Source organism: Schistocerca piceifrons, chromosome 3 (genome assembly GCF_021461385.2).
Source record: "Schistocerca piceifrons isolate TAMUIC-IGC-003096 chromosome 3, iqSchPice1.1, whole genome shotgun sequence".
In the NCBI taxonomy this organism is placed as follows: Eukaryota; Metazoa; Arthropoda; class Insecta; order Orthoptera; family Acrididae; genus Schistocerca; species Schistocerca piceifrons.
In genome coordinates, this window is record NC_060140.1 from 514,974,587 (window position 1) to 514,997,635 (window position 23,049).

The 23,049-nt window shown below is 44.6% G+C and overlaps 1 protein-coding gene across 1 annotated transcript; it reads left to right on the forward strand.

Moving 5' to 3' along the window:
• The first annotated feature begins 10,583 nt into the window (after window positions 1-10,583).
• Window positions 10,584-11,051, forward strand: LOC124788791 (translation initiation factor IF-2-like). Its single transcript, XM_047256074.1, has one exon. It carries the CDS (start codon window positions 10,584-10,586, stop codon window positions 11,049-11,051), a length of 468 nt encoding a protein of 155 aa, XP_047112030.1.
• The last annotated feature ends 11,998 nt before the right edge of the window (window positions 11,052-23,049 follow it).

Consider the following 23,049-nt stretch of genomic DNA (forward strand, 5'->3'; position numbering starts at 1 on the left):
TGATAGCATCTGCAACCGCAGACGCCCATCAACTGGGTGCGTCATCGCGTTAACTGCAGCCCTGCGAACCCGCATGATGTTCGGCCCCATCACTACGTGGTGGTAATAACTATGTTACTTAAACTTTTATTCACACAGATCGTTAGCGCAGGGTCTGACATTCATGTGTGTACGGCACAGTCCCCCTAAGGAAACGGAAATAGCAAAAGCACTATAAATTTGGTACGCTACATATGTTAAGCAATAAGTTACTCTCGGTATAATCACAGTCTCATAAATAAAGTCACGACACACTCTGGTGCGAAAATTGTTACCGTTTGATAGCTGTAGCGACACTAGCGCTGCAAGCGGTGAGAAAGTAGACAGTCACGTGCGTCGTAAGTGTTATGTTTGGTTTTAATTATTTTCTACCTAATTAACGGAAGAGTTGTTCTGTTCTTGCATTCCGTGCGTTAGTAAGCAACCAAGAGACATGAATTATTGTGAAATACATGTAAAAACAGAAGAATGGCACTGATATAGTGACATAAGTTACAGCTCATTCATGAAGGACGACTTTCGAATATGTCTTTATTTGCAGCTTATTCCGCTGACAGTGAGGGAATATAAACACATTTCATGCTAAGAAACATATATTTTTGTTGTCATCTATTGTCATTATCATAGGCACTTTCGTATACACTTAAATTTTTTTATGGGGTCCCACGATTCACCCTTTCTTACAGTTCACTCGACTTTCTAGTAGGCGAATATTTTTGTAAGTGGAATTACTTCTGCTTCAAAAGCGAATGTCTTTAAGATACTTGCTGTTTGTGGCTCAGGTTTAGCAACAATTGTGGAATTGGTTTTCCTGCGTTTGTTGGGTTGGGTGTTTGGGGGAAGAGACCAAACAGCGAGGTCATCGGTCTCATAGGATTAGGGAAGGGAATCGGCAGTGCCCTTTCAAAGGAACCATTCCAGCATTTGCCTGGAGCGATTTAGGGAAATCAAGGAAACCTAAATCAGGATGGTCGGACGCGGGATTGAACCGTCGTCCTCCCGAATGCGAGTCCAGTGTGCTAGTCACCGCGCCACCTCGCTCGGTCCTGCGTTTGTAAATAGTTTTATTGCTTTTGACTATTTATTATCACGTCTGTGTGGTTTCCGCTTAAGCTACCTTAAGCTACAGTCGTGGTGGCTTATTTCATACGTTAAATAATAATTTAGGTTTTACACTCCATATGGGTACCCTTCTTTCCACATTCACTGACTTGTCTGAAAGTGTAGCGTTGAAAACTCTGCTTTTCGGATAGACATGCGACGTCTTTCTGTAATAGGTCAGGTCTTCAGGTGTTTATTAGCATTTTTTTGTTATTGAAGTTAAATGACATTAATCAGCAAATATCTGTATGCTACAAGAGAATCTTAGATAAACTGTCCTTTATTGCACTGTTCCGTACCTTCCAATGTCCTTAGGAAACTAAACAATAACAAACGTGGTGTAATATTTTAGTTATTGTCGATTTTTATGGGACTATACTTACTCCTTATTGCAAGAATTATGTTACAAATCAAAATAACGTTAGTATTCGCACTCATCCGTTATCGTATTCATTAGTTTCGCTTGCTGGACGCTTGGGACACTGCTTTCGCTGGGGGGAGGGGGGGGGGGGGTAGCAAATACAAGACGGTGTGTCGTGACTGCTATGCGAGACTATGGAATAATACAGGAGTGGCCACAATAATCTATTACTGCTCTTATCGACTTGTCTTCCAATGGTAAATTATGACTCTATTGATCATCAAATAAGCAATAAAAATTAAAGTACAACACTACAATACATAGAACAAAAAAATGACCCAAATGTGTTACTCAAAATCTACAGAGACCATGCAAAAACCTAAAGCAGATAACAACATAAAAACATAAAATTTAAAAGAGACGAAAACCTAAAGCCAAACTGACATATGTACCAGGAACATTATTTTATATAGACAACATATCACACAAATTACGAAAATACAACTAGCAGTTCCCACTACCCGTTGAAAGGTCTCTGTTGGATTCCTTCCATGTTAATTTCTTAAATCTGTTGTCATTTACGGGATAAATTCCTCTTCTAAATTTACTCTGGTGTTTCTGACTATCTGGGAGGAGACTGAGCAGTGAAACGTGTTACTTTTACACATAAACAAGAACGATCTGTCACATTACTACACTTTAAAACACAGTTTATATGTAATTCATGTCACACAGTCTCATATGGAACCTACATCCGCTTTCTTTTGTATACTGTATATGATAAGATACTGTCATCCCCCTTCCCTTCTGTGTGAGGGGATTAATGAGCAAATGTATTTCTAGTTGCATGCTTGAGGGTAGCAGACAAGCCTGTCTGCTAGAGAACAGTAGGACCAACGTTAGAACAGGTAGCTACGCTTTCTAAAAGCAGAGAGGTTTATATTCTTAGTATGGTTCTGTCCGTCCCTTGTCATGTTGGTATAGGAAGCTGCCTCTCTGGTCACTTCCGTTTGTATCGGTGAGGCACCCTCGCGAAGGGACCACGGCAGTCGGTCCGCGGCGAGCGTCTGAAGTGGTAAGATCTCCGGCTAAGGACAATGGATTTCTTAACTTCAGCCTAACTGAAAATTTAATCACCTTCATTTCAGGTTTAGCTCTAAAATATCCAATGTTATCTTAAATTGCAACGCAGTGTAATTCGAGTGTGAAGTTCAAAATATCTTCCGGTAGTTGCTTTGTCACTACTTTGTGAGTAAAGTGGAACCACGTGTTGATAAGTAACTCTAACTAAGATCATCAATCTTAAATGCGAATGTGCGTCTTGACAATATTTTTCAATATAGCAACTTTTCTTTATGTTCAACCCACGTGGGGTGTACTTTGTGAAATCAGTACCACGTGCTTATACAATTGTTTGACCCATCAGGTTAATAGTAAGACGATAGTACCCAGTTCGAGGTTTTTCTTTTGTAAATTGCTTTTCGATTTAATTTATTTTAATTATCAAAATTATTGTGGAGTTACGTTCTTCGTGTAAACCAAGTTGACCACGTGAAGCATGTGGTGTAATCATCAAAGTAGCCCTCAGCTATTCTTTTCGGGAAGGTTTCACAAAGAGTTAATATGAATTTAGTATACCAGTGTGTGGTAATTACATGATGGACAGGATTGTGCTACGAACGTAACTTCTTTGGGTGAAAATTGAATCGGTTGGTTGTGGTTAATTTCCTCTTGCATATGATTCAACGTCCTTTGTGTGTTGTTTTATGAATGCAGTGTTGTATGTAGTCTCACAATCTTGGCTCCATATTTGATGTGTTCTGTAAGATTACAAACTCACATTTTCACAATCCTAAACAAGGCTCCAGTTTAGTTATGAATCAAGTTTAACATCCAGAATGAGATTTTCACGCTGCAGCAGAGTGTGCGCTGATATGAAACTTCCTGGCAGATTAAAACTGACAGACAGCGAGGGGGCAGTAGGAGATAGGTACAAATAGGGAGAAGGGAGAGATGGCTGGAGAGAGTGGGAGGGGAAAAGATAGAGGGAAGGTAAGCAGGTGAACAGGGAAAGGAAAGAGGAGCAGATGGAGAGATAAAGTGGAGGGAGAGAGAGTGGCAGAGAGAGTTGGAAGAGGAGACAAACAGACAGAGGGGCACACGAAAATGGACAGGGAAAGGGAAAAGGAGGAGCTCGACAGAAAAACGAAAGTGGAGGAGATGAACAGGGAGAGAGGAAGGACGAAATCGACAAAGAGATGGGGGAGAATAAGATGGACAATGAGAGCGGGAGGAGGAGGAGGTGGAATTAGAGGGGAAGGTGGAGATGGACAAGGTGGAGGAGAAGATAGACAGAAGGGTAGCACATTGATGGGGGCGGGGGGGGGGGGGGGGGAGGAGATGGACAGAGAGTGCGGCAGGACACGATTGACAGGCAGTGGGGATTAGAGGTGGTGGACAGAGACAGGGGATGCAAGAGATGGGCTAGTAGAGGATTGGAATAAATTCATACCCAGCTCTGGGTCTATCAGAGAAGAAGTTGTTTAATGTAATAACTTTAATATCTGTCTGTACTTTTGTTTAATCTTTTTGTGTTGCCTTTTAGACCAAAGATGTGGTTCGTACCTCAAAATGTATTGGATCATCAAATGATTTAATTTTGTGACTCGTATCAGCCTCTGAAAAACCTTTCATATTTTTGAAACAGTCGCGGTCGATTAACAGACAATTTGGCTTTATAATCCACACTGAAGTTTTCGTTTCCGGTGGAAATACGGCCTCATCCACTAGGTCTTACTCTGCTGCGTCCTAAGGACAGGAGGCGTGGGTGGAGGCGGCAGCCCGGTGGACAATGTAACAGCGCGGCGCCATTAATTAGGTTTCCGCTCCATTTGCGGCGCGAGGTTCCCACGGGTCGGCAGTGCGCAGGCGCAGCCGAGGGTGCAGGGTGCGGCCCGCAGTGTCCGGACGTCCTGGCTGCGGCTGGCCGTCTTCTCGGAAGGCAGGCACAGGGACAGGGACAGGCAGAGGCTGTAGCGCGACACCCGATAGCCGCGCTGCCGCCGCGCCGCCCCTGCTGCCAATTACGACCCACATTCTTCGGGCCCCATGCGGGGCGCGGCCTGCCCACCCCTCGGGGGCCCCTACAACCACCCCACCGACCGCTATTCCACGAAGCCATTAGAGGGGGTGAACCGTTTTGTTTCCTTCCCGACTACACCGGCGCTAGGCTTTCTGTCGGAATGGCCAAATTCTTGTTCCTCTTTTTGCGGCTGCGTTAACGTTTCACAAACCGTGTTCGGAATGACAGGTTGCCACACGAAAGACAAATCCACCCCAGAGCGAGAGTCGTCATGAGACAAAGAGGTGACTTTCAGGGCGCCAAGGAAACGGTAACATTGGGAACAGCTTAATTTCCTATTGTTTGACACGAAGGTGCACACATTTCACAGTTGACGTAGTTGCCTGTGACCTAGTTTGTCGGTTGGATTAAGGTCTATTCACCGTGGACGTCAACAGAACCGAACCGAACTGATGGTGACGTCATTGTGAAATGGTGGCGTATCCACACTAGGGGGAACTTCAGCGCATCGTCACTTCACTTAGCCCAGTGCGCAAAGATGAAAGGGAGGCTATGAGACGTCATCAGTGGTAGTAGAAGTCGGAATGTAGTAATGGGATTAAGGAGTTTGTTAATGGTCAAGGTCAAATTCAGAACGGATATTGTAGACAAAGTTTGTACGGTAAACTGCTGAGAAGCGGAACAGTAGGAAAAGTATCGTCCAAACATTTGATAACATCGACATTAGCTTGTTCTTGTTCTTTTAGTGTTCAACCCTGAGGTTGGTTTGCAGCAGAGCGCCATTCCTCTCTTCTGTCTGCTTTCCTCTTCATTTCCACGTATGTGTTACATCCAACGTCACTCATGATCTGTTGCATGTATGATATCCTTCGTCGCCCCCGCCGATTCCTTCCCTCAATAGCTCCTCCTGCTGTTGTTCCAATGATGTTGTTGTGTCGTAGGATGTGCCCTCCAGATTTCTCTTCTTGTTTGGATGTGCCTCCACAGAGATTTGGTTTCCTGTACTCTTCTAAGCACCTCTTCATTTGTTACTTTGTCTCTCCAGCTGATCTTCATCATCCTTCTATAGCACCACATCTCCAGGGCCTATAGCCGTCTTCTCTCTTCTCTTCCAATTGTCCAAGTTTGACATCTGTATAAGGCCTCACTCCAAACGAAACCTTTCATTATACGTTTCCTTATTTTGAGATTGATGTTGTTGCTGGTGAGTAAGTTCCTTCTCCGATTACATGCAATTTTGGCCTTTTGTATTCTGCTGGCAATTTCTTTCTGGCTTCTACCATCCCTTGTGATTTTGCTTCCCAGGTAAGTAAATTCCTCTATCACTTCTAGCTCCTCTCTTCCAGTCCACATTCTCGTTCATATTCTGCTCCTGTATTGCATACAATCATTTAAGTCATTTTCTTGTTTATTCCCATTCCATACTGATTGCATAGAATTTTTTCCATTGTTCTGAGGGCTTCCTCTAGCTTGTTAGAGAAAATATACTGGGTGTCCTAGGAGGAACGGTCAGTATTCACGTACATGGCAAGTGCCACTTCTCGAATGAAAACTGTACAATAAACTTGATCTCCATAATACTTTAAGAGCAATGAGTACTACCTCATCTTCGACATAAAAGAAAATCTCTTCTAATGTAATCTCTTTGCTTATCATATTTTGAGAGGAGGTTGTTCGGACCAAAAAACGAAAGAAATTTCAGTAAACATGGGCTCTAAAATGCGTATTAGTGAACCATAGTATTACTGCATCTGGGACTGAGGGCGCTTTAGTCGGCTTATCCTCAGTATCTATCGTGATGTTTCACGAGGAAACCCTGAAACACTTGATGGTATATGCACAACTTTCATGAAATCATCCACAGTTCGATGCGCTTTCCTTAGTCACCACTGTAATTATTTGCTGCAACGTCACCGCGTGTTTCTGATAGCGGCAATGGGAGGCCAAGTGCAATAATATTAGGGTCAGCTAGTAGCTTAAGAGATGTGAACTCCTGTTCAGTAAAAGAGGTGTGTTTCGAGTAGTGAAGATAAATAAGTGCTCATAGTCCTTAACGAATGTCCTTTAGATTCCATGTTTACTGGACCTTTCCCTGTTTTGCGCTATACTGTTTCCTCTCGAAATAAGTGAAGCAAAGAGCTTGCAGTAGAAGAGATTTGTTTCACAGTATCGAAGATGAAGAAATGTTCACAGCTCCTAATATATGCGTTTTGGAGCCCATGTTTACTAGAATTCTTTGCTTCAAATGATCGCTCCTGATATAGCCCTGAATATTGACCATTCCTCCTTGGGGAACCTGTATATACAGTAACTCATCAAACATTTAGAATACAATACATACAGCCTTTTTTGGCTTATCCATTTTGTTTCTTCTTTCATTGTGTTTTCCCAAATAACACAAAAAAACTATTTTTCTCTTTCAATACAATTGACTTTTTCACTGTTAAAAAGAGGGTTGATGTTGTTGTGGTCTTCAGTCCTGAGACTGGTTTGATGCGGCTCTCCACGCTACTCTATCCTGTGAAAGCTTCTTCATCTCCCAGTAACTACTGCAACCTACATCCTTCTGAATCTGCTTAGTGTATTCGTCTCTTGGTCTCCCTCTACGATTTTTACCCTTCACGCTTCCCTCCAATACTAAATTGGTGATCCCTTGATGCCTCAGAACATGTCCTACCAATCGATCCCTTCTTCTAGTCAAGTTGTGCCACAAACTTCTCTTCTCCCCAATCATATTCAATACCTCCTCATTAGTTATGTGATCTACCCATCTAATCCTCAGCATCCATCTGTAGCACCACATTTCAAAAGCTTCTATTCTCTTCTTGTCCAAACCATTTATCGTCCATGTTTCACTTCCATACATGGCCACACTCCATACAAATACTTTCAGAAACGACTTCCTGACACTTAAATCTACACTCGATGTTAACAAATTTCTCTCCTTCAGAAACTCTTTCCTTGCCATTGCCAGTCTACATTTTATATCCTCTCTACTTCGACCATCATCGGTTATTAAGCTCCCCAAATAGCAAAACTCCTTTACTACCTTAAGTGTCTCATTTCCTAACCTAATTCCCTCAGCATCACTCGATTTAATTCGACTACATTCCATTATCCTCGTTTTACTTTTGTTGATGTTCATCTTATATCCTCCTTTCAAGACACTGTCCATTCCGTTCACCTGCTCTTCCAAGTCTTTCGCTGTCTCTAAGAGAATTACAATGTCATCGGCGAACCTCAAAGTTTTTATTTCTTCTCTATGGATTTTAATACCTACTCCAAAATTTTCTTTTGATTCCTTCACTACTTGCTCAATATACAGATTGAATAACATCGGGGAGAGACTACAACCCTGTCTCACTCCTTTCCCAACCACTGCTTCCCTTTCGTGTCCCTCGACTCTTATAACTGCCATCTGGTTTCTGTGCAAATTGTAAATAGCCTTTCGCTCCCTGTATTTTACCCCTGCCACCTTCAGAATTTGAAAGAGAGTATTCCAGTCAACACTGTCAAAAGCTTTCTCTAAGTCTACAAATGCTAGAAACGTAGGTTTGCCTTTCCTTAATCTAGCTTCTAAGATAAGTCGTAGAATCAGTATTGCCTCACGTGTTCCAATATTTCTACGAAATCCAAACTGATCTTCCCCGAGGTCGGTTTCTACTAGTTTTTCCATTCGTCTGAAAAGAATTCGCGTTAGTATTTTGCAGCCGTGACTTATTAAACTGATAATTCGGTAACTTTCACATCTGTCAACACCTGCTTTCTTTGGGATTGGAATTATTATATTCTTTTTGAAGTCTGAGGGTATTTCGCCTGTCTCATACATCTTGCTCACCAGATGGTAGAGTTTTGTCAGGACTGGCTCTCCCAAGGCTGTCAGTAGTTCTAATGGAATGTTGTCTACTCCAGGGGCCTTGTTTCGGCTCAGGTCTTTCAGTGCTCTGTCAAACTCTTCACGCAGTATCATATCTCCCATTTCATATTCATCTACATCCTCTTCCATTTCCATAATATTGTCATCAAGTACATCACCCTTGTATAGACCCTCTATATACTCCTTCCACCTTTGTGTTTTCCCTTCTTTGCTTAGAACTGGGTTTCCATCTGAGCTCTAGGTATTCGTTCAAGTGGTTCTCTTTTCTGCAAAGGTCTCTTTAATTTTCCTGTAGGCAGTATCTATCTTACCCCTGGTGAGATAAGTCTCTACATCCTTACTTTTGTCCTCTAGCCATCCCTGCTTAGCCATTTTGCACTTCCTGTCTATCTCATTTTTGAGACGTTTGTATTCCTTTTTGCCTGCTTCATTTAATGCATTTTTGTATTTTCTCCTTTCATCAAATAAGTTCAGTATTTCTTCTGTTACCCAAGGATTTCTAGTAGCTCTCGTCTTTTTACCTACTTTATCCTCTGCTGCCTTCTCTATTTCATTCCTCAAAGCTACCCATTCTTCTTCTACTGTATTTCTTTCCCCCATTCCTGTCTATTGTTCCCAATTTGTCGGGATAGGTGCAAAGCAGATTTGCAACTTATGATGCAGAAACTGAAGGAATGTTTTAGAACTAATGTAATGTTCGTGAGTTAGGTTTATGTAGTTCTAAGTCTAGGGGACTGATGACCTCAGATGTTAAGTCCCATAGTGGTTAGAGCCACTTGAACCATTTTTTTTTGAGAATAGCGGAATTGGAAATAGTAATGCCGTTGTACCATTTTCGTCTAGTGCAGATGATCGTAACAACAAATGACAGAACTAAATAAAGTTTGAAAGTCTTACAACCAGTTGATGAGTTTTTGTACACTATCTGATCAAAAGCATCCGGACACTCGTATACAAAGCGGAATTATCCACTAGATGTCAAGAGAGGCGGACCTTCTGGAACAAAAGGTGGCAGAGAGTATAGTGTTGACAGAAGAGAAGCAGAAACCGTAGAATAGGTGGGTCAGGAGAGCTCTGTGATTTCAAACGTGGAGTAGGCACTGGATGTCGCCTGAGTAACGAATACATCAGAGACATTTCAACCTTTCTTGAGCTGCCCAAGCCAATTTTTGGTGATGCTATTGTAAAGTGAAAGCGTTAATGAGCAACCACAGTTAAATCAAAACCGGGAAGATGTCATTGTACTAATGAACATGGAGCGTCAAAAATTGTGGGGAATGGTCGTAAAAAACTCGCATGAAATCAGCGGAAGGAATTACCCGTGAGTTACAGAGTGCTACCAGCACTCCAGTTAAAACAGTGATCGTGCGTAGGGAGTTGAAAAGGGTGGGGTTAAACGGTCGAGCAGCTCACCGTACGACAAACATTCCTATGTTCCCGTATCTGAAACGAGTCTCTTATGGGTTTGGCTCTGAGCACTATGGGACTTAACATCTGATATCATGAGTCCCCTAGAACTTAGAACTACTTAAACCTAACTAACCTAAGGACATCACAGACATCCATGCCCGAGGCAGGATTCGAACCTGCGACCATAGCGGTCGCGCGGTTCCAGACTGTAGCGCCTAGAACCGCTCAGCCACCCCGGCCGGCTGTCTCTTATGTGTCAACATATGTGGAACAAGGTCGTTGAGACATATTTAAAAAAAATGATTTATACACCGTTCATTTGATCTGTTAATGGGCTAGTGGATTTCTCTGTGTGATTCTAACGGACAAGGAAAGACGGAGACGAAGGTGTTAGAGAGGACGGGTAGGTGAAGTTAGAAGACACGAACGAGTAAAATGAATCTGTCAACTGGCTAATGATGAGCTGCTTTAGAAACAGGAACATTCGGAGATAGATGCACACGTTCAGTGCACATGCACGTGCAGTGTCTCTGTGCACGATGTGAAATAAAGTAGTTGCTGGTGAAAGTTGGTAGCTGAACAGACGAGACCTGAATGAATGACCGCGAGGAAGCATGTCGAGAGTTTTTTTTTTGCTGTGGGCACTCGCAACTCCCGGCACCTAACGAGGCGAAAAGTGACAGGTAAGTGCCGGAGGCGATTTAAGGCGCGAGATGGGAGGGGGCGAGCGAGCCGAGCCAGCAGTAACGAGCGAGGTGCCAACTCGGGCGGGCGGGCGCTGTGAGCCGCGCGCCGTGTGCGCGCGTGTGTGTGTGTGGCTGTGGGGTAGGCCAGGTCTGTTGTGGGGTGGCGCATTCCAGCGCCCCGCCACCCGCGGCAGGTTGGACTTTGTCGGTGGGCCTCAAAGCGGCCGTCCCCGCGCGCCCCTCTCCCCCGCTCCCGCCCCCGCAGCGGCAGAGGCGGCGGCCTCGGTTCCCAGGCCGGGCCCCGCTGGGCGCCGCTCAATGAATGGCCCGGGGCCGCGGCGGGCGCCCGCTTTGTCTGCGCAGGACGGCGCCGCGCTGCGCCGTACCACACATGTGCCGGGCAGACCGCGGATTTGCGTGAGCGACACCTCGCCGCCGCCGCCGCCGCCGGACAAAGGCCGGCCTGGGACCGCCGGGCGCGCCGCGGTCCCGTGACCCCTCTGCGGCGCGGCGCCGGGGACCATCTCGTGGGACTCGACGTCCGCACAGGTGTAATTCCGGTCGCGACAGCGTCTACTGCACCGCTCCTCGGCGGCTGGCGCTTATAATTGTCGCTGGACGGAAAAAAAAGATACTTAATGAACCACTGTCGTGGTAGTTCTATTAACCACTTTCTTCGTATGAACAATGAGAGTTTTGTCCTAACAGGAAGCCCAGTCCGATGTACACGTACCGCCCTTTCGTTCAACGGATCAAGAAATGCCTTCACTTGCTGGCTCATTCTTTGTTGCGATTTACTGCGTTATTTCTCGCCCCATAGTTTCCAAAGTCTACATCTGTTACGGTGCTCGCTTATTTCCAAGTCCGTATCGATCCTAGTCAAGCCCCTACCACGCCGTAGCGGAGAAGCGAGGCAACTGTCCCCCAATTGAAGCAGCTGATCGCCGCCATTTGCAGGGATGAATGCTAGTACTAGGGTTGTGATTTGACATATATGAGACGCAACAAGAGCAAATTGAAGCACAAATTAAACGCATGTTTGTTTAAAAAAGTACTGAGTATTCTAGTCTATTTTAAAAGTATACCTAAATGAATGAAGTTTCCTAATTTCTGAAATACGTCTGCATAGAGATGCGAAATTTAAGAATGTAAGGCTCATTTCTGACAAGGTGGAGCGAGTTTGCATAGAGTTATTTGCATTAGATAATTACATGAAACTTTTAAAGTAGCAGACAGTACGATTATTATTTAATTCACGTAATTTTCCTGTCAGGTCCTGTTTGCTTTTTGCCGACTACTGTGTACATTTTGCACGCTTACTTTTGTTTAGCACAGTATTGTCTACACTCGAATTTTGGTATGATTAATTGTAATAACCCATATCACTTTAAATACGGTAGGAATTTCATTCGCACATCAGTTTTTAACACTGATAGCACCTCTAAAAGTGGTTGAGTTTGCAACATTTGATCAAATATTATTCGACCTATCTCTGATTCATACTTAATATGTATTTGATTGCCTTGGTAACCTGGAAAAGGAACGTTCAAAATTATACACACTGACAGTATTTCCACACTATTTAACCTAGGCCTATATTGCACGATTTCCAGAACACTCTACCTTTTTCAAATGAGTTGGAAATCCAAATATTGTCGGTATAGCATCGTCCATCAGTAGACGTCTATTTACATAATTTTTCATGTAACAATTCTCTTCAAAATGAAGAGAGCACAGCAAATGATTTGCTGTAGGTTGGAAGTTCTCTCTCCGAGTAGCAATTATCCATTTCCGATTTAGCCGGCCGTAGTGGCCGAGCGGTTCTAGGCGCTACAGTCTGGAACCGCGCGACCGCTACGGTCGCAGGTTCGAATCCTGCCTAGGGCATGGATGTGTGTGATGTCCTTAGGTTAGTTAGGTTTAAGTAGTTCTAAGTTCTAGAGGACTGATGACCTCAGATGTTAAGTCCCATAGTGCTCAGAGCCATTTCCGATTTAGAAAATCGCTTGTAAGGGGAAACCTAAACAAAAACAAACGCTCATGATGTATTATTTCTCCATGAAAATACTATATACAAGTAATAGAAAGTAACAAACAACCAGAAATGACTGACCTGTGAAACGTAACATTGTTTCCGTCTTCGTCTTTGCTTCCATTATACTGTTACAATTAAAAGCAGCACACGAACGAACCCTGATTACGCACTGTTTCCCTGAAAATGGCGAATTCTATCACGTTGAATGTGGGAACGCGACACTAGCGCTAATGCGCGGTCTAGTTTTTATTTAGTAAGTCTATAACCCTTGTGCTGAGTTTTCATTCAGATGGCGCTTTGGCGTTAGGCGGTTGTTTCCGAGTGTGATCGCTGGCCGGAGCTTAGCTGGAGGCGTGTGAGGAAGGAAGAGGTGGCTGCCTTGGCGTGAACGTGGAAGCGTGCTGGGCCCATAACCCAGAGGTCCGTGGATCGTAACCACGCTCTGCTACCACTGGTGTGGGTTACCAACACAAGTACAAGGATAGCGTACCAATAGGGATAAGAAAGCAGGCATGAAGGGCGCCAAAACAGAAATAACAATCATCCATTTATTGCACCATTACAAACGCACATCATGATATATGAGACAATGTAATTGTCATACTCAAATCTATGACACACAAAATGTATCAGGAAGGGCAAACACAATGGTGTTTAAGAAATTACAATGGCACATAAACTCCGCTATGACAAACAGTGTGCATAATGAAGGCCGCACAATTTTACCAATGTAAGAAATTAAAATAATACTAGCATAAAATTAACTAAAATGCCTTGAAGAAAATGTTTATAAGAACACGACGGGGCCGCAAGAGAGGCGGCACCACAATACTTAACTCAGGTGCACCAAAACAAACAACGAACACCAGGCCGCGTCAACAACGGACACGTAAAGCGCGCAACTACTCTCTCCGTTGCGGTTCCGCGCGTCCCACCCAAGTAATAGCTACCTGAAACATTTTAATACTTGGAACAGTACACCAGTGATCAGCAAATTAAAAAACAATAACATGACATAAAAATACAATAATACAAGAAAATCACATCATATGAGTGAGAGCATAAGGTCTTTCGGTAATTAACAGATTACGAAACAGGTAAAGGGGCATGTGCCACTATTAAATCTTGCGTAATTACACTATTAAATTTCTCAATACCCAAGTTGCAATTAACGCAACAAGAATTAAATCATTTAAGTGATAATATTACTTTAAAATAATGATAAAATTATTTCATACAGAAGAGGACCAAGAATGGCCCGATCAGTACTCCCCAGTGAAGCAATTCACACAAATGGTACTTCACGGCTCCGAGCACACAGCCCCATACAAAATGCAACACAACCACAGCGACCCGGCGTACTACCAGAACCACCAGGCAGTAAACCAAAATCGTACTTAGCCAAAACGAGGACCGACCTTTAAAATAACGAGACCTAGCCCGGGCCGGACAACAGACCAAATCCCGGGAAATCCATAAGAAACCTTAGCCAACTTAATACCAAAACAACAATTTATGAACAATGTGCAAAACACAAGACCTCTCAGTCCAAAGGCTTCCGTTTAGACGCGAAGGTGGCTCCGACCCGCCTGCTGTGGTGCCAAGCGTCGTACGGAGTGCCGAATCAAGCTTAACCTTCGTTGACGGAAAGCGCAAGCACCACAAGACAAAATAAACTCCAACCTAACTGCGCAAGGCAAAATCTAAGGAGTGCCACTCGCAGACTATACACTTGAAGATCAAAAATAAAGCACCCAGACTAACGTGCCGCTGAACGACGCACTTCCATCACCAGGGTCTAGTAGAGTACGGAGAGCAGCGTAGCGCATCGATATACATCCATCGGACGGTAAACGAGGATAGCAATCCCATCGACGGAGAGACAGGAGGACGAAATGACATCCCGCCGCACATAGAAGGTATTTCAAACTCAGGCTCGACAAACTACAACAAGCGAGATTTTGCTCCCCTTGCGAAACAAGTTAAACGGCCCACCACGCCGCTGTCCACACTATTAACCGTAAAATCACGGTCCGGTCTTCCCATCGGGCCCCACTCGGCTTCCAGACGCAAACAACCCCAGCCGAGCCGAACTGTTTTCACGCCAAGGCAGCCACCTCTTCCTTACTCACACGCCTCCAGCTAAGCTCCGGCCAGCGATCACACACGTAAACAACCGCCTAACACCAAAGGGCATTTTAGTGAAAACTCAGCACTAGGATCGATACGGACTTGGAAATAAGCGAGCACCGTAACAACATCTACATCTACATCAGTACTCCGCAAGCCACCTAATTGTGTGTAGCGGAGGGTATTTCTGGTATCATTAACTGATCCCCCCTTCCACGTTCCACTCGTGAATGCCTCCTGGGAAGAATGACTGTCGGTAAGCCTCTGTATCAGCTCTGATTTCTCTAATTTTTTCAAAGTGGTCATCTCGCGAGAAATATGTGGGAGGAAGCAATATTTTGTTCGACTCTTCCCAGAGAGTACTCTCGCGAAATTGCAACAGTTAATATCTCTGTGATGCACAACGCTTCTCTCGCAGCGTCTGCCACTGCAGTTTGTTTAGCACCTGGCTCCGACCAAACGATCCCGTGACGAAACGCGCCGCTGTTCGTTGCATCTTCTCTATCTCTTCTATCAATCCTATCAATCCTACCTGGTAACCATCCCAAATTGAAGATAAATTCTCAAGAATCGCTATAACAAGTGCCTTGTAAGCCACTTATTTTGAGGATTATTTCTTCAAATTCTTCCTATGAATCTCAAGAAGGAAAAAGAAAGATTAGGGCTTAACGTCCCATAGACATCAAGGTCATTAGAGACGGAGCACAAGCTCGGATTGTGTCAAGAATGGGGAAGGATATATGCCGTGCCCTTTCAAAGGAACCATCCCTGCATTTGCCTGGCGCGGTTTAGGGAAATGACGGAAAATCTAAATGTGGATGGCCGGACTACGGCTTGATCCGTCGTCCTGAAGGCAAGTCCAGAGTGCTAACTACTGCACCACCTCGCTTGGTCTATGAATCTCTGTCTGGCGTCGGCTTTTCCTACTGTTTGTTTTATCTGGTCATTCCACTTAAGGTCGCTCTCAATAGCTACTCGAAAATGTTTTACGGTGTATACTGTTTCCAGCAATTTTTCATCAAGAATGTAGATGTACAGTAGTGGACTTCTTTTCACATCTATGCGCAGTATGTGACATTTATTTCTGTTCAGGGTCAGCTGCTAGAGACTGGTCATTCATGACCATGACGGCCATTTTGGAAATGGAGACTTTTCTGTCGTTGCTACTTTCTCATAGACGTCCGCACCCTCAGCGAACAATCTAAAAGAGCTTCCGACGCTTTCTACAAGATCAGTTATATACATTGCAAACAATGACACTTCTTTCACAATTCGTTCGGATGCTCCGGAAATTACATTTATATCTGTACGTAGATTTTGTTGAATTCTGTCCGACAGGAGTCCCTGAATACAATCGAAAATTTGGCCCAATACTTGATAAGCTTGTTTTTTATTTATTATTAGTTTTTTAGAGGGCAGTGCGGGACAGTGTCGAATGCTTTCCCGAAGTCAAGCAAAACGGTCTGAATCAGAGCGCAGCTGTCTTCAGCACCATGCATCTCATGGAGGAACAGAGCGTACTGAGTTTCACAAAATCTCTCTTTGCGAAATCCATGTTGACTTTTAAAGGGGAGTTTTTCGTTCTCCTAAAATATCGTAATTAGTGAGGATAAAACATGTTCCACAATTCTACAACAGACTGACAACGATATAGGCCTATAATTATGTGCACCTGTCGTACGACCCTTCTTTAAAACACGAATAACCTGCGCCTTTTCCTCTATCCTTCCAGCTGAAAATTCCTGTCTGTCCTACGACCCTTCTTTAAAACAGGAATGATCTGCGCCTTTTCCTCTATCCTTCCAGCTGCAAATTCCTGTCTGACATAGCTTCTCTGACACCATGTTTGCACTTTGCTTTCTGACATCCTCTCCGCCTGCCATCCGCTGGAATCCATTCCATCATCTTCTTAGGCCATCTGTCGTCACCCAAACAGCATTCAAGTGGTGGACATAAACATGGAAACATCGCAAGAAATGCTTGCTTGAACATACATTTAGATGCTAGCTAAGCTTGCGGCTTGTGCTCCGGAATCTGACTACCAACGCCTCCTGCTCTGTTACCTCAATAACTTGCGAGTGTCACTCGTGGTCCTTAAAGTGCCCTGTGCAGTTCTGAGTGCATATTTTGGAGCTAAGTGCATTTGAACGTGGGTGCTATACTACTGGTGTTCTATGGTGGGTGCTTCTGTAACGAAGACAGCCGAAGTCTTTGGAGTTTCAAGAGACGCAGTAACGTAGATTTATACCGCGTACAACGAAAGCGGAAAAGCGTCATCCGCTAAGTCACAACGCGCACAAAAGCGTGAAGGACGGTAGTTGAAGAGAATTGTGACGCAAAATTAAAGGACAACAGGTACAAAAGCCACTGCAGAATTAAGTGGCACTCGCGAACCCTCTCTGCCCGATGAGCAGGGAACTGAGGAACGAGCTGGAATCTCAAAACCACTCATCAGAGATGAAAATGCCCGTAAGTCGAAAACGTGGTGCCGAAGACGCAAAACCTGGACTGTGGAGTGGTGGAAGAATGTCATTTCTGCAGATGAGTCCTGTTTAATTGTTTCTAACTTCTGGCCAAGTTTGCGTCCTAAGAGTTAAAACACGGCGACCCGCCAGGGTAGCCGAGAACGTAAATGCGCTGCTTCCCTGACTTCAGTAGGCGCGCCGGCCCCGGATTGACTCCGCCCGGCAGTTTAACGACGAGGGCTGGTATGCCAGCTAGCCTGGATGTGGTTTTTAGGCGGTTTCCACATCCCACTAGGTGAATACCGGGTTGGTCCCCATGTTATGCCTCAGTTACACGACTCGCAGACATTTGAAACCGTTCGCACTCTTCCATGGCTTATACTAGATGCAGACAGCTGAGATACACTAATTCCATCCCAGGGGGTTCAAATGGTTCAAATGGCTCTGAGCACTGTGGGACTTAACATCTATGGTCATCAGTCCCCTAGAACTTAGAACTACTTAAATCTAACTAACCTAAGGACATCACACAACACCCAGTCACCACGAGGCAGAGAAAATCCCTGACCCCGCTGGGAATCGAACCCGGGAACCCGGGAGTGGGAAGCGAGAACGCTACCGCACGACCACGAGCTGCGGACGTCCCAGGGGGTTCAGGGTGGCGACAGAAAGGGCATCTGGCCACCCTCTGCAACTTACACTGCCAAATTAATAGTAACACGGCCGACCTCGCTTTGCAGCGGGACAAAGGCCGCCAGAAAGAAAGAAAGTTAAACGCGGTGGGGATCGGTGATGATTTGAGCAGCTGTATGGTGGTATTTCATGGGGTCCATGGCTACTCTGGGGGCGCCTGTTCACATAGCTCGCATCACCCAACACTTATTCCGTGAGTATGAGGATGAAATATTTCTATTATATGCGTTGCTACACTTTCTTTTAAATATACGGATCTCAGTTTCTAATCTGTGTGTTCTATAAAATCACATTTGTCTGTTTGATTACTTGTCTACCTTGGCCAATGCGGTTCTTAATTTCGCTTTTAATGGATACATTTTTGTTAATAACGACTCCGAAATATTTTTAAGAATCCACAGACATAACTACCAAAAAATCTAACGTCAGATTTTGATCCAGTAACCAAATAAACCGTTTTCTCTAAATCAATGGTTAAACACAACTTCTGATATCATTTGTGCAACTTTCTAACCAAGTAGTCCATGTCACCCTCATCGTTTGCAAAACGCCTTAATCACCAAAATGCAATGCGAAAATATACTTGAATTCTGCCTTGAGGTTACAGAGATGTTCCAGTTGTAGTTCGGGTGGCTCTGAGCACTATGGGACTTAACATCTTAGGTCATCAGTCCCCTAGAACTTAGAACTACTTAAACCTAACTAACCTAAGGACATCACACAACACCCAGCCATCACGAGGCAGAGAAAATCCCTGATCCCGCCGGGAATCGAACCCGGGAACCCGGGCGTGGGAGTAGTTCGGGTGTTCACTGTTGCTGGCACTTATTTGTAGTTCGTTTGTGTTCCTTGTCTTGTCGGGTAATGAAGCTGCTGATGCTTCTGACAAGACTGCAACTCTACTATCTCCGTTTTTCAACACTTCTGTCCCTTGGGGACGATCTGAGTGTTACTATACTCTCGCAGCAACAAATGTCGTCGCCTCTGTGGAACGAGAACGGGGAGATGAGACCAGACCATACAATTTGGGCGAATTCCTATCGTCCATTAGGTCGAGAGGAAATAATTTTAACTAGACATTCATGTCCGGAGGAACACTGAATCGTTTTTCTTGATAACACGGGCACTGCTATTCCTCATTTATTCGTCAATACCACGACCTCGACTCTTAGATAATAAATATATCCTTCCCTGACGGGAATATGCGTAACGTAAGAGAGCGGGTTGTGATACATAGAGGACGACATGTGGAATTTTAGGTCTGGTCGTGGTTCGTATACGGATAGCCGGAGCGGTTAAGGCGCCCGCTCGTCTAACGCGGGACATCGGGGTCCGAATCTTGGTCCAGCACAAGTTTTCATTGTCACCATTCCAGTATACAACTGGGTGGTTTCATATTCCCAGCTGTGAATATATTTCTGGTACAATCTACATTACAATACTGACTTCTGGTCTACCTTATATCCCTAGATGGGAACATGGAGGGGATTCAGTGATGACGTGCGTAGCCATATAACATTATTCCATTGGTGCTATGGTTATTCTGCAAGTTCGTTATCCCGTCCAAGCGTCATATGGCTATTTGGTCGGTCTCTTTGGTACAATGCTTGTCCCCTGATAGTTACGCTGCATTTCAAGACGAGAGGAGCCCTGTTCACATAGCTCGATATGGGCAAAAAGGCGCAATGTTAAAAACAGTTTCTGGGAGTCGCTTTGAATCTAAACTTTCGTAGAGTCGCTGCTGTCGCGGGGGGTTTAGACCTCGTAGGTTGACATCCTGTAGGATTCTGGGAGGGAGGTGACCATTTTCAGGACTTTTGTATTTTATTGAGTCAGGGGTGGTGATAAGCAGGATTGACAGATCCAGGTTTCATGCTGATGTTGCAGATATTTCTTCTTTTGTGGATGTGAACCTGTACCAGCAGTTCTTATTTTGCCAGCCGCAGTGGCCGAGCGCTTTTAGGCGCTACAGTCGGGAGCCGTGAGACCGCTACGGTCGCAGGTTCGAATCCTGCCTCGGGCATGGATGTGTATGATGTCCTTAGGTTAGTTAGGTTTAAGTAGTTCTACGTTCTAGGGGACTGATGACCTCAGAAGTTAAGTCCCATAGTGCTCAGAGCCATTTGAACCAAGTTCTGATTCTCCAAACCGATTTACAGTAGCGCGCGTGACATTTAGGAGGCGGCAGCTTTGTGTTTACACGGTAATGGCGACAGGTAACTGGAGCAAGTTCTCTTCTGAAGAAAAAAGAGAAAAAGGGAGAGAAACGAGGCCTGGCTTGGTCGAAATAAACTTCACTCTTTCTGTAGAAAGTACAATTTGTGATTTAGTGAGACTGATTTGACCCGTACTGTTTTGAAACATTGACTTAAGATTTTTGTTTTGTTTTGGAAATTTCGAGGACGTAGCACGCAACCAGATTTGACATAAACTGGAGTCGCTGTTCAGTGCATTGTTTCTGGCTCAGTAGTCAGGTCTATCTGGAACCACTCACACTGCTAGAGGGCTCTGTCCTCTGGAACTGCAGCTGCGTTTGTTTGCTCTTTCCACATGGGAAAAAGTAACTTCGTCGACCTGTTTTGAAACTATGTTATTACAGTAACACTGTAAGGTCTTAATGTGGATTCGCCACTGAAATATTTCTTTCATCGGTGGCATAGTCACGTCGCACAGGTAGCACAAACACGCGTTCTGCAAATAATTCCTGGACCGCACGCACGACGGCGTTTCTCTTTTAATTTAGAGGCGAGAAGAGAGATTATTGCATCCTTCCATACGTACTACTGAGATTGCTCGTAATGCTCCAAAGCTATTTCCTAGAATCATCACCGTTTGCAGAATTCGGAATTGGTATAGGTGCTGATACACTAAGTGATCAAAAGTATCCGGAGACCCCCAAAAACATACGTTTTTCATATTAAGTGCACTGTGCTGTGACCTACTGCCAGGTACTCCATATCAACGACCTCAGCAGTCATTAGATATCGTGAGAGAACAGAATGGGGCACTCCGCGGAGCTCACGGACTTGGAACGTGGTCAGGTGATCTGAGTGTCACTTGCGTCATACGTCTGTACGCGAGATTACCACACTCCTAAACGTCCCTAGGTCCAATGTTTCCGATGTGGTAGTGAAGAGGAAACGTGAAGGGACACGTAGAGCACAAAAGCGTACTGGCCGACCTCGTCTGTTGACTGACAGGGACCGCCGACAGTTGAAGAGGGTTGTAATATGTAATAGGCAGACATCTATCCAGACAATCATACAGGAATTCTAAACTGCATCAGAATCCACTGCGGGTACTATGACAGTTAGACGGAAGGTTAGAAAACTTGGATTTCATGGTCGAGCGGTTGCTCATAAGCCACACGTCACGCCGGTAAATGCCAAACGACGCCTCGATTGGTGTAAGGAGCATTGGACGACTGGACTGTGAAAAAACGTTGTGTGGAGTGACGAATCAGGTACACAATGTGGCGATCCGATGGCAGGATGTAGGAATGGCGAATGCCCGGTGAACGTCATCTGCCACAGCGTGTCGCGCCAACAGTAAAATTTGGAGGCGGCGGTGTTATGGTGTGGTCTTGTTTTTCATCTAGGGGGCTTGCACCCATTGTTGTTTTGCGTGGCACTATCACAGCACAGGCCTACACTGATGTTTTAAGCACCTTCTTGCTTCCCACCGGTGAAGAGCAATTCAGGGATGGTGATTGCATCTTTCAACACGATCGAGCACCTGTTCACAATGCACGGCCTGTGGTGGAGTGGTTCACGACAATAACACTCCTGTAATGGACTGGCCTGCACTGAGTCCTGATCTGAAACCTATAGAACACCTTTGGGATGTTTTGGAATGCCAGGCTTCACCGGCCGACATCGATGCCTCTCCTCAGTGCAGCGCTCTGTGAAGAATGGGCTACCATTCCCCAAGAAACCTTCCAGTACATAATTAAACATATGACTGCGAGAGTGGAAGCTGTCATCAAGGCTAAGGGAGGGCCAACGCAATATTGAATTCCAGCATTACCGATGGGGGGCACCACGAACTTGCAAGTCATTTTCAGCCAGGTATTCAGATACTTTGATCTTATAGTGTACGTGCTTCATGAGTTTCTGTCTTCCTTCGCTTAGCTGTTGCAGGATGCATGGTGAAAAAAAAGTAAAAATTAAAAAAAAGCCACGGAGAAAGAGAGAGAGAGAGAGAGAGAGAGAGAGAGAGAGAGAGAGAGAGCGAGTAAGCCCTCTGAGGATGAATTCGTACCTAAATCTGCCAGGACAGCCTTGGTCATAGAGCCTAGACGTGGCGATAAAAACATACCACAGTGCCACGAGGTTATCTACACTACCTCACGACCTTTCAGTATGTTCGCACGGCATTATTCTCCGACACTTCTCGGTGAACACCTCAGCATTCGACGGTTCTATGCAGCAGAAACGTGATTAAACGCTAGATGGCATTCGTCGACAATCCAGCACTTTCGCGTATATACAATGAACTGTACTCCAGAGTTTCACGTAGCTGTCTGTCGGCAGCACTGTTACAGACACCATTCCTTTGTACGGGCGCTCCCCATGTCCTGAGATTCTCTCAGCTTTTGTTGTTTGTCTCCTGGTTTATTTGGACTGATATCTATCCAACTCTTGCATTTCCGTCGATCGTCATCGGCCGTCCCAGTCGACGTTCGCCTCTGACATCAATGACAGCTGGTTGTTGTTTCCACCATGTTTATTCATAGTGGTGAAATTAGCTTGTGAGATTCAGTTGAACCACAGATGCACTTAAAGAATTCACATGCTTCAACATTTCAGAAACGCTGCTTCCAGTGTTCCAAAACCCAATCATCACCTCTTTGTTCCAATTAGAAGTGTTCTACTCTCTTGATCGTGTAGGAAGAAATGCATAGACACGTTGACATTTACTTCTGTGTGACGCTGTAGACATAATTTGTAGCAGATATGAAAACATGGTAGTTAAGTTAATTGTTAATTTGCACAGGGCGTCCGCAGCTTTCAAAGTGCAGTCGACATAAATGTAGTACTTTGAAGATATAAATGTACTACACCCACTGAAGATGAATGACAGTTCGAATTGTGTCTTGGTATAAATTTAGCTAGGTAAAAAGTGTCTGGCCCCTGTATTTCTTCAAGTAATTTAATCCACAGACACTGAG